The sequence below is a fragment of the Schistocerca piceifrons genome, chromosome 8, assembly GCF_021461385.2.
Source record: "Schistocerca piceifrons isolate TAMUIC-IGC-003096 chromosome 8, iqSchPice1.1, whole genome shotgun sequence".
Lineage (NCBI taxonomy): Eukaryota > Metazoa > Arthropoda > Insecta > Orthoptera > Acrididae > Schistocerca > Schistocerca piceifrons.
The window spans coordinates 24145868-24159018 of record NC_060145.1 but is presented as its reverse complement, the minus strand read 5'-3'; the positions used below and the strand labels follow the sequence as shown (position 1 = coordinate 24159018).

Below are 13151 nucleotides of genomic sequence, written 5' to 3'. Positions count from 1 at the left end.
GTTGTGTCATCCATAAAAATTCCATCATTTGGGAACATGAAGTTCATGAATGGCTGCAGATAGTCACCAAGCAGCTGAACAAATCCACTTTCAATCAATAATCAGTTCAGTTGGACCAGATGATCCAGTCCATTCCATATAAACACAGCCCACACCATTATGCTGCAGCAGTGTTGAGCTGTTAGCAAAGGCACTCGCGTCAGTCTTCTGCTGCATCCCACAATGATTTCTGTGGTTATTTCATGCATTGTTACTTGTCTGTTAGCATTGACAACTGTACCAAACACCATCACTCTCAGTCATTAAATGGAGGCCATCAGCCACTGTGTTGTCTGTGGTGAGAGGTAATGCCTGAAATCTGATATTCTCAGCATACACTGTTGACACTGTGAGGCTCGGAATATTGAATGTCCTAATGATACCTGAAATGGAATGTCCCAAGTGTCTAGCTGTAAATACCATACCATGTTCAAAGTCTGTCAATTCACGTCAGAATCCTTTTCACATGAATCACCTGAGTACAAATGACAGCTCTGCCAATGACAGCTCAGCCAGTGCACTGCCCTTTTACATGCCGTGTACGTGATACTACCGCCATCTGTATATGTGCATATTGCCATCCCCTGACTTTTGTCACCTCAGTGTATTACTGAAGAATGCACAGGGTAACTTGGCTGGTTGGCCATTGAACAGTTCTGCTACTGTAGCATCAAGATCTTCCTTGATGGTAGTCAGAGGCCCAGTAGTTCAATCGAGAGAATTTCTGTCCAACACTGATTTGTGACACCTTACAGACACTTTTAATTGGCAGCATAAATGCTCAAAAAAACTGTTTGCTGCTGGGTGAAAAGCTGTAGTCTAGATGTACTTCATACACAGTCAAACAGTGATTGATCTGAATAATGGTATGGTGAGGCACTCTGAAACGAGCATTCCATCCGTGAAGAAGGAGGGTGCCAGTTTCAGTTGCAGTGTCAACCTTCAGAAAAACTTCATGTCAGAGAGGGAAGCAGATGATGGCTGTTACACAGATATGTCCTTCAGATGGTAGTAAAAGTCCAACTCAATGAGAACACTGACAATGTAAATATACCTGGTTTAGTCAGCATTTAGGGCACCTACATGAACTGGCTTTCAAATTGCGTAAACCACAGAACAGCATTTTCTTGTCAGAAGGGTGGAGGTTTGTCTCCTACAGAGTTCACCAGTGCATTTGTAGGCATGTTGCCAATCATCAGCGGTTGGCTGAGATGTGTGTTCACTGAAGTTGTATAATGGCTGCATGATGGAATTTGACAGTCAGCGATAAGTCGTGTGACATGATTGTTTCATATTAATGCGTGATGCATCAAGTCACAGGAATTGTACTGAGATCATCAAAATGTTGCATTTTAGTATAAATACTTTATTTGACACATTAATAGAGCACTCACAAGAACATGAACTATACTAAGTTAACCTTACGGAACACAGACTATCAGTAACACAATAACATGATCTCATAATAGGACAGCCGCTTGATTACCCTTCAAACTGTAACTCGTGTTCATCATGTCATTACTTCAGTCACATGCAGCTTACATCTTACAGTTTGCTACTGTCATCAATGTTAACTAAGTGCACCATGCCATTAGGTTATTTTTTCACTCAAAAAATGGGAGCTATTCAGTTGGTTGTTCACATTTGTATTTTTGGCAATACCTGATTTGCGAATTACAGCTGCCGCAAAGTGGGATGCGACCACCAGGCTGGTTGAGGATGCCACGACCACGACGGGGAGTCGTGGAGCCAGCCACAGTTCCTGATGCCTTTCCACCACCAACACCACCACCAACACCTGCAGGCGGCGCTGCTGTACAGCTTGGCTTCTTTGGATCTTGGAGTGGTGGAGCGGAGATGGGTGGGATATTTGTGATTAATGCACTGGGAGGCTGAAAATGGGGCTCTGGTGACAGAGGACTATTTGGAACGGGAACATTCTGGGGTGGACACATGGTGGCCTGATCACCTGGGAGGGGAATATGAGGGAAAGGCAAACTTGTCTGAGTCTGAAATCCAGCCTGCTGGAATGGAGTAGCCACCTTAATGTGAGGGCTGAAGGAAACTTGTTTCCGGTTTTGGATCAGCTGTTTTTCATTAAATGTTTTTTTATCCTGGTTTTGTGGCAATTTGGGAATATTTTTTTGAGCTAACTGAGGTAATTTTTTATCTGTTTGTAATAACTGTGATGTTTTAATATGGGTAGTGTGCTGAGAAATTTGCTTTTCTGTTGTCATCTGTTGTGTGGTTGTTGCTGTAATTGTTTCAGTCTCTGCATGACTCCTGTGCATTCCTCGGGGCTCAACTTCACCACCAAATCTATATGCGTGTTTGAATGATTCTGGATCAATCGCAGGTGCTGGGCTTGGACTCCTCGAGCCAGGGACCCTAAAGTGAGGAGCAGGGGAAAGTGCACGTTGCACTTCATACCGTTCTAAATCTCGCTGGTAATATGGTAATGTTGAAGCCCCACGAAGCCCTGATGATGCTCTCACTGGTTGTTTTTTTGCTTTTTCTTGAGAAGTTTGTTTAGATGGGTGCTGTGTCAAAGATGTATGCTTTATTTGCTTATTTCTTTCGAAGTGTGATGACTGTGCTGCTGTTGTATGAACTGCTTGCTGAATATTTTGCTGGGGAACTTGCTTGTGCTCTGGTGCCTGTTGTACAGTTAATGCTGAAACAGTTTCTAAATCCTTAGCACTCTTGTGTATTCCTCTGGGCTCGAGTGGTGCACCAAATCTGTAAGCATGTCTGACTGCTTCAGGATCAGTGACAGGTGCTGGACTTGGGCTCCTTGATCCAGGGACCCTGTAGTGTGGAGCAGGGGAAAGGGCTCGTTGTATTTGAAACCGTTCTAGATCCTGTTGGTACTGTGGTACTACTGAAGCAGGGCAAAGCCCTGTTCTGGCTGAAAATCTTTTTTCTTTTTCTTGGGACGTTTGTGTATGTTGCTGTTGAGTTGGAGCAGTATATTCAATTTTTTTCTGGGTTTCTTGCTGTTGCCTCTTCACCTGAGCCTTAGGGTGCTGAGGTTTCACCATCTTGCTATTGCTCTGTTCGACATTCAGAAGCATGTTAGCTAGTCCTGGTAATGCACTGCTTGATATGTTTCCCGTTGTCTCAACTGACAATTGTGAATATGGTTTTTCTGGGGCTATTGTGAGTGCCTCAAGCATAGAAATTCTCTTTTTTGAATGTGGTAGTGACTTCAATTGCGGATCTATGGGTGAACTACGTGGGGGTGGTGGAGGTGACCTAGGACGTTCTGCTAACTGTTCTTGACAAGCTGAAGCACTAGCTGTAGTAGCCCATTTTGACATCTGGCCAGCATCAGAAGCAAAATAATCTTTCATTTCTTGCAATTCTTGGCAACTGATTCTTTCTTGACTGTCTACTTGATTTGTAATATTATTTAAAGTTTGTTCTTTACCCTTAACATGATCTTGGTGCCCTTCACCACTGTTCTGCATTTCACATTTTATAGTATAGTTATCTGATTCAGTATATTCAGATATCTGTTTAGATTTGTGTGTGCTCTGAGTTGTTTCTCTGGGAGGAATAATCCCAGACAAATTCTGGACCCCTTGCTGTGATAGTTCAGTGCTTTTCTGCTGAGACTCATGCTTTATGTTTGTCTCGGTGGCACCAGTCTTCACAGTTTCAGTGACTATCCCACCACTGGTTGCCTTTAAGATTTCTATTTCCTTTCTTTCATGTGAAAATTCCTCTGAAACCTTTACTGTCCTAATGGTCTTTGTAAGTGCAGCTGAAGACTCTTCTGATCGTTGCTCAGTTGCCTCTAATACCAGTTGTGGAGACTCTGTGCTGCCTATGTTATTAACCTCGGAAATACTTTCTTTTTGTTGGGTATGTTTTGTGCTGTCAGAATGCTCTATCCTTTGCTGTTCTTGACTCACTTCCTGTGAAATATTCTGACTGGAATCAGAACTATATTCAAATGTTGATTCTTTATTTTGTGGAGCACTCTCCAACGTATCTGATGGAGCACTCTCCACTTTATCTTGTGGGGCACTCTCCATCTTCTCTTGTGGAGCACTATATTTTTCATCTTTCTGCTCTGATACAGTGTCACATTCAACTTGTGACTCATGTTGTTCATACACAGGCAACTGGGTTTCCTGCTCAATGGAATCTACAGAAACTGCATTCCATTGAGTTTGCAAAAAGTCACTATAAGATTGAGGGAAAGCTGTGGTTGTTTCAGACTGTTGCTCACTTTCAACAGCTATGTCCTCAGGACAGGTGACATTCATGGCAGGAGCTTGTGAAGTTGTTTCGTATTGTTCATAAGAAGGTGACTGAGTTTCCTGATTAAGGGCATCTTCAGAGGAAACTGCATTCCACTGTGTTTGCAAAAACTCACTGTAAGGTTGTGGGAAAGCTCCAGAATGCTGTTCACTTGCAACAGCTGAAGTACCCTCAGGATAGGTGACATTCACAGCAGGAGTTTGTGCAATTGTTTCTGGTATGTTGTTCTGGGACAATTGTGGTAATGTGCTCTTGCTATCTGGTTTATCAGGTCTAGGAGTGTTTTGCAAATGTGGAGGAGGTATGTACAATGGAGTAGCCGTAGGGATTGATGAGGTATACTGATCCCCTTGTTTAGGGGGCCAAGAAAATTTACTATTGTCTATGGCATTTGCATGTCGTAAAAATGGTTAGTGACACACACAGCATGCATAAAAACACATAAAGTTACAAACCAATACCACACAAAGGTGAGATAAAAATTGTCACAGAGTGTTATCAGAAGAGATTTGTTGTGATGATTAGTAACAGTTAAGAAGGGAAAGAAAAAAAAATAAAATAATGAATCAGAAAAAAAGGATTTGCTGCACAAAAAAGATATGTTACATATAAACTCAGGACAAGCACTATAAAAATAAAGTAAATCAGACTTATTAGGTGAAAGAAACGGTTATTTAAGCAGGTTCAGATAATTATTTGCAAATCATGAATTTCCAAGAAGAATACCTGTTTGTATCAGTCAAAAAACACTGTCTGACTAAACAGTTTAAAAAAATGATGTGTAATGAAAAAATATTTGTTCATACTTATCTTGTAAGAGCAATGCGTTATTTTCTTTATCATCAATAATTAATGGAAGCCACAATAGTAAATTAAGTTCTTGTAATTATTACAGTTTTCTCATGAAAAGAGAAAACAGAAAAAAATTTGCAAAGCAATGCTGCATGTAAAAAAAAATATTGTCCTGGAATTAATACATAATTATGTAATTTTAAAGAATCTTATCATTTAGCAAAAGCACATGTTACATGATAATCATTATGCAATTGCCAGATAATGCCAACTGCTATCAGCTGCTTCCAAATGATTAGCATAATTAATGAAGCAGGTATTAATACTGAATATAAGCTATTAACTTTTGAGAGCTGCTTTAGGGAAAGATGGAAAAGTATTGACCTAAGTCAATTATTTAGCTTTGAGATACAGGAAATGGTCTAGGTGTAGGATTGAAAGGCTTATAAGCTGCAAAAGAAGAAGACCTCTGTCAACAGAGCAACTGTAGTTTGATTTTATCAGATTATTTTACGTGGAAAATAAATCATGCTTCACAGAGTGACATGAACAAGTTGTACGTCTGTGGTTCTATAGTAATTTGTGAACATCCCCTGAGTTACATTTGTCAATTCTGGACAACAGCATTATCCCACTTTATTTAATAGATATGAAAATTTAAATGTTTTCCATAGTCCACAACAAGTAAACTTTTCCAATTATTACTGCAACTTATAGTTATAATTTTTCCATCCTATATTACATGAGTAGAATACAGATACAGACTTTCAATAGGCAAAACACTTCAGGGCTGCAAAAAAGCACTCCCTGCCTTGAGATATTTATATGAGCTTCATCTCTTTTAAAACTAGAGTTTATTATATGTCTGTGTCATGGTTTTCATTTGTTGAACAATAATACCAGTGTTTTTTGAAGTTCTCCCAACAGATCATGTAGTGCATCATTTTTCAGGAGTGCATCCATGGTATTATTAACTCTTGTACTGATATTTTGGCTGACAACCTTTTAGCCATTCTCCAGATGAATCACTTGCAAGATTTTTAAAGTGCATTACACGGCAGACATATGCTCATTTCCTCCACAGTGTAAAGAGCTTTAAAAATCTTACAAGTGATTCACCTTAAGAATGACTGAAAGGTTGTCAGCCAAAATATTGGAACAGGAGTAACTGTTGATAATATCATGGACACAATCCCAAGAAATGAGGGAATAATTACAGTTTTTCCATTTTTAAAATTTATGCAGGTACTTAAGATCAAAATGTTCTGAATTTCATCAAATTCAATGGTTTGACCTTTTTCTGCACAAGAGGATATTTTCTCAGTTTTGGGAATGACATTGTAAATTAAACTTTAGCAAAACTAAATGACAACGATATAAGAATATTTTAAAAATCTGCAGGGGTTTAAGCAGCTCTCAGAAGTTAAAGATTATCTGAAATGAATAAAAAAGAAACTACATGCTCAAGAATGTAGATATTTAAGCATATTAATTTTTATTAATCCAGGAACTCAAAAATTCAATTTTTGTGAAATTACACATCATCCAAGCAATGGTTTTCTATTACCTTTAATGTTGCTAATGGGCCTCAGTGTTGAGTAACCTGGTAGTCAAAAATTTATTTGTTATGTATCTTTTGAAATAATTTTAGCCTTGTATAAGATAATCAAAAATATTGATATGATATCATTTAAATTAAATAGGTGTTGGTTGAGAGCTCTGAGTATGGGATGCATGGAATATGGTTTGAACAGTGCAGTGGATGGGTCAAACAATGGATAAAATGAACTGGCAAAGGTATTGGCTGCAGTTTGGACTTACCAGGTGCAGGTCGAGCAGTGGTTGATGAAGAAACACTGCCAAACGGCTTTGGACCTGCCAGAGAGCTTGGGGCCTATATCAAAACAAAATGTTAAACATTATTAAAGAAGTCATTTAGACCATGCATCCCCTTAGTTAGATAATGTGATCAAGACTAAAAGAAATAGAAGGCTACTGTGTGTATAATGTAACTTGACATTTTTTGCATGTGATGCTGGGAGGATTCTGCCTATTTCTCCACTCCCAGCATCCCTCACATGAAATGCCAAGTTACACTGCATGCACTTAAAGCCTATTTTGTTTCTTGAAACTCATATTATAGTATAACAGGTCATACTTAGTACATACTGAAATGTGAGTAATATAAGAATCATTTGTAATAACCTATCTGTGCATTTAGGAAAGTAATGATGCATATATGTATTAAACTAGCCTTTTCCCCAATGTCATTCGCTTTTTTAATTCCTGGATGTCATATAAGGACACTGTAAAATGTAAGTTTCAACATAAGACTGTCATACAACTGTATTCCCTCCTCTTTTGTGGATTAATTACTTTGAATATGTACTTGAAATTTCAACTGCAGCATATTTTCAACACCTCTGACATATGTTATGTTTGCCAAATATTGTTACTGTATTATGCATAAAAAACTTTTTTCACAGACTAGGACCTGATCACAAACACTTCTGCCTGGAAACATACATCATGTTTCATAATACAAGATAACTTATTTAGCAAGTGTATGGTAGTGATCAAGGAGCACTGGGTAAGATTCAATGCATTCGCTTAAATTCTACAATTATGGCCACACTTTCTGCCACATAATGATTACTGATCCCTTTTTTAAGTAAAATGGAACATATTTTAAATATATTTTCACCACATTTAGCAGCTTAAATGGGACAGAGACATCTTTGGTGTAATCAGCTCCAGAACTGAGACACTTCTCACACCACAGGCTCAGCTTTTTTATTCTTGTGTCATAGAAGTCTGCTGCCTGGGAATGGAATCAATGTATGACAGGTATTTTCAGCTCTTCATCACTGCAACAATGCTGACTGGATGACAGAAATTTGTTGAGGTGCAAGAAAGGAGAGAAACTGCTTGGAGCAAAATCAGAAGCCATGATTCTCCATAAAGTGCTGTTACCCCAGCTCCACAAGGCCATTACTAATGAGGGACAGACACCCATGGCCCTGTTCAATATGAACACCTCGACAATCTTCAGAAAACTGCCTATACCAGTGATCGCCATTTGTTTGCTCATGACATTTTTACACTTGACTCAGCTGTCAATGAATTTTGATCTGCACAATGTTTCATGCATTAAGAAACTTTATCACAGACTGAACCTTGCAGTTGGTGGGAGAGAGAATAAGGGCTACCACTGTCAGCCATTGGTGCATCACTATCAATAACAATTGGGTCTTGTCCTGCTATAATATGACTATTACATCGTAGCTCTGTTGTGTATGAGCTATATTTCCAGTACATTTACTGTAAAAATAACCATAGGTAACTTAATTTATGGATGAGTCTCATACAATATTGTTCAATACCCATAGTGGCTGTACAAGTTCATTAGAAAGCAAGCTGTTTGTGAGTGTGGGAGGGATGGTGATCTTCATGATGCTGGACAAATGTATTAGCACAAATAAACTTTTAAAGTATCCCTCTCTATACGTTTCTTTCTTACTGTAGACCATACTACTTCTAAAAACATGGAAATCAAAAAGCTTGCAGCAGAAAATGTTTGTTTCACAGTGTTGAAGATGAAGAAATGCTCCTAGTATGATAGTATGCACTTTGAAGACAACCTGTACTGGACATTTTTCCTTGTTTCAGTCCATACTACAACCTCTCAAAATATCTGATACTTTTTTTAAACACCTTGTATACAACATGAACCCCACTCAGTGTCATAGCAATACTATACCTATAAAGCCTTTCATGTTTAGTGTACAGAAAATTTGCAAATATTTACCTAAACAAAAGTAAATTTTGAAATTTTATATGCAACTAGTTGATTCACACCTGTAAATTACAACAGGTTTCATGATATATCATTAAGATGAGCAACACACTGTCTATCACTAACAAAGAAGTTTAATTTCCTATAGCTTTTGTTACAAAAAAAACAACATTAAAAGCAAATAAGGTTAGACATGAAATGCTGATTAAAAAAGAGAGAATGTAAGTCAGTGACCAGAAAGTTTTGCACAGAAAAAATAAGAATAATCTTTCTGTTTGGATGAGTTGATAAGCATAAAAAGGAACTGTGGTATACAAAAAGGTTAATCTCATCAACAGATGAACTACTGCTTAGCTTATGAGAGAACGCTGGAAAAGCAAAGATCATTCTCATAGTGCAATACTGTCCATGTATAAACTGCAGTCTCAGCTAAAATCATGATAATGTACCTTTCTCCTGGCTAAACATAAGCAATAAGCTTCCATCTGTGATGTATCTCCTTGAAACTAATCTCTTATTATGGAACTAACCCTCTCCATAATGGCTCTCAGAAAGTTATTAAGCATTAATCACAATGTCGTCAAACCCTATAGCTGTTATGTCATTTCATCAACATATTTGAAAAGACCAAAGAGGTCAATCAAAGTAAATAAATCTGTATTCAGTTATCTGCAGTTTGTTTCCTACTTAGACATAATTCACAAAGTAATATTGTTCTTCTGAGGCTAAGTAATACTGCATATGGAAATCCACTTTCTGTATGGTCCTTGCTGTAAATTATCATGACACAATAATATCTCTCCACATTTAATGTGTCTAGCTATTCAAGTACCTCTTCCACAAAACATCATCTGTCACCACCACCTCCATTAACAAAAATGTGCACCTGAAAATGACTTAGTTTCTATTTTACCTGCCAACTGTTCATCATTCTAGATTGGGATGATATTGACTAAATCACGAGTAAAAAACATGTCAAAATGTATGACTATTAAGTGTTTGTAAAGAAATGATAAACAGGATCTCACTGCATAGTACCTATAGTACAGCAACAACACAGTACACTCAGTATTTAATTCCCAGGAATAGAGCTGGAACCATTTACTGGAAAAACATACTCCTTCTATATCTCATTGAAGGTGTTTTTTAGAGCAATGAATTCCTGGAAGTAATAGGTGGAGGTTAAGTATTAAATATACGATCTGCATTGTGTATCTATCTACAAGCTTAATAGGTGTGAGAACTCAGTAACAAATACATGGTTCTAATCTCTCATTATACTTTCCTGGTTTCATTTTTTTTTATTTTTAGTTTGTGTAAGCAGATAATGAGCTGTAGTTTCTGGATGTCACAGTCTACCACAATGCAGGCTCTTACTACATTTTCATTCCTCATCTCTTGATAGAAATTGAATGATGTTGGTTTTCCTTCTAGCTTCTCAGTTCAATCGGACCTTTTCTAAATATCCTCTTTCCCTCTGTGTTGCAGAGGCTACAAACTTAAATCCAGGTATTTATTTATATCTCACAATCAGTGCAATTGCAGTTTCATCTTTTTGGTTATGATTTTATTTTAGCCATTTCCAGTACACTCCATAAGCTAATCACCTTAATATCAAAAGTAATTATGAAAGTAAGTTGAAGAAATTATGATATGAAACTATAAAGCAAAGCAGAAAGACAGAGTGAGAAAGAGAAAGAGAGAGAGAGAGAGAGAGAGAGAGAGAGAGAGAGAGAGAAAGAAAGAAAGGAAGAAACAGCAGCATAAATGCTTTTTACAAAACTTACTGTTATCCACTTGTAGCAGGTTTTCTGATTCTAGCATATGTGCCTACTGTACAGTGTTTTTCAATGTACAAGATGCAAAACACTAATGAAATTTCCTGTAGCACTTTTTACCAATACTATACTATAATAAACTGCATTAATTACTGCCTTAGTTTCATGAATTTTGAAGATGTCTGTTTATTCACTTTTCATCATTACTACTTTGAAAAAAAGGAAGATTAAACTTCCATTGTTGCATTAATATAAATAATCATGTCCTGCTTCAGTAAAGTTGTGTTATTTGGCTATATACCATATAGTTACACAGTCCAAGTCAAAAGCTCACCACTGAACCATAATATAATGAGTTTTTGACCCAGTATACAGAAATACATGGAATATAAAATACAATAATGCTGGAAACAACTGGACATGACTGCTTTTATACCACACATTATACTAAGGCTCATCCACACTAATAGCCATTTTACACCCACTGCTAGATAAATGCCTTCTCTAGATTTTTCTATTAATTATGGTCTTCAGCTGCATGCATCCACATTGTTCCAACATTGTTTGTAATGCCATTGAACACCTTTCACTAAGTCACTGTCTGTCTCACATCTCTTCAAATCCAGTGAAGAATGTCCCTGGTCTATCTGCTACCCATGCGCCTCAAAACACATCACACCCACTTCTATTATTTTTTCATTGCAGTTATAATTATGTCTTCCACTCCAGTTTGTCCCCTGGTCCATTTGTTTGTTATATTAATGATTACAGTTACAATAAACAAAGATTAGAAAAGGCAACCACTCACTTATAAAGTTGATTATTATGTGGTGCATGGACACACATATCAGCTCAAACCTTACAAGCTTTTCAGTTACAGATCATTCTCTAGTGTGATATCATACTTCCAAAGTAATGGCTCAAAAGCCAGTACCTAATATCTGTATGTAGGATTTCTTACAGATTTAAGAATTCAGTGATGGAAAATGTCATTATGCAGCCATGTTTTCACACATATCAGGTATCTTATTTGGAAACCTACCAACACATTACACATCATAGTGTGTTGTCACAAATATGATATACAGAACATGCAAATAACTGCATCTATAATTTACTTAGTAAACACAGCATGAGCTCGTATAGCTTGTTATTTTTTATTTGTGGATGACTGGTTTTGATCCACTACAGAGATCATAAACCGATCTACATTCCTTGATAATAGTAGGAATCCCTGGCATTGAGCAGGCCCATCAGTGCTGGTTTTGAGAACGCTGCTCAAATGCCAGCATGGACAGGCCTGCCCCATGCAAGTGATTTCTATTATCAACAAGGAATGTAGATCTGATGATGATCTTTGTAACAGATCATAACCAGTCATTCACAAATAAAATGTAACAAGCTATATGCAACCATGACTGTGCTCACTAAATAAATTATCATATTATTAGAACACTTTTTCAAAAAATTTTAATTATGTCTACATCTAACTGGCCTTTGAGTTTTTCGTGTGTTTATGTGCCATGCATCGCTCAGTTATGGAGGAATTATTGCCTTTCCTTATCGTTGTTTATTGTTTCCATCGCGAGATTTTGATTACTGTTAAAGTCATAACATCTAAACAGTCAACAAGAATCAATATAAAATTAAAATTCTTATTCTGTACAAAATTAACAATTGCATACTTCTTTATGTTATAAATCTTATGTGTGTTGGGGAATTATGTGTGCTGGGGAATTACAGGACCTAAGGAAGTGTGTAGTAAAACTGAGATTCCAAAATTTTAATATAATGAGGGGTAGTGTACCTGCGCAGGAGACGGAGGAGTGACGTGCGAAGTACCATGTCTTGGAGCCTGCAAATAATAAGATCCTGGTGTTGCAGTGTAATCTGCAATTGACTGTAGAATTATATACAGAAGAAGCAGCATTTAAAGTTACAACCAGTACCATTAAGCTTTTAATCACAGGAAAATGTAAAGGCACCAGTGACCAATAGCTCATCAAACAGTAACTCAATTTGCAGTCTAATTCTCATTTGGTGAAATATAGAAAGTGATGACCCTAAAATATTCATTACTGTTTTAGTAATAGGAGAAATTACTTCTCTCTCTAAAGATAAGACAGGGCTGTTAGAGGCACTCAGACTTCTTTATAAGTACAGGATGTGCACCCAAACTGCCACGCAGCTGAGAAAGAATTACAGTACAAAAAAGTAAAGGAACCCCTCAGTGTTTGATGTGTCCACTGGTTGTGCAAACTGGTTTTCTACATAATCTCTTCCATATTCTCATAGTTGTGACAGAAAGTCAACAATCTTTATCATTCTTCTCTTATGTTACATTAAGAGGAGCACATAAATCAGATACGAGTAATCAAAAATTGCAGCTAATTTTCTGGGCATTTTTATTACTGCATTCTCAGTATATGTACGTGTCTCCAAGTGAATACAGTCATTTATTACTCTGAACTTGGAGA

The 13151-nt window shown here is 37.2% G+C and overlaps 1 protein-coding gene across 4 annotated transcripts in view; it reads right to left on the bottom strand.

The window, feature by feature from the left end:
- The window catches only part of LOC124711327 (PDZ and LIM domain protein Zasp-like), a 296730-nt gene that overhangs the window by 45149 nt on the left and 238430 nt on the right, over positions 1-13151 (bottom strand). For 3 of the 4 annotated variants that reach the window (XM_047241348.1, XM_047241347.1, XM_047241350.1), the window contains 2 exons: positions 6922-6994; positions 1702-4690 (listed from right to left, as the gene is read on the bottom strand). In XM_047241348.1, the coding sequence (XP_047097304.1) occupies positions 1702-4690; positions 6922-6994 (3062 nt within the window). Of the gene's footprint in view, positions 1-1701; positions 4691-6921; positions 6995-12481; positions 12530-13151 lie in introns of all 4 variants that reach the window. The other variant, XM_047241349.1, reaches the window with a different exon arrangement.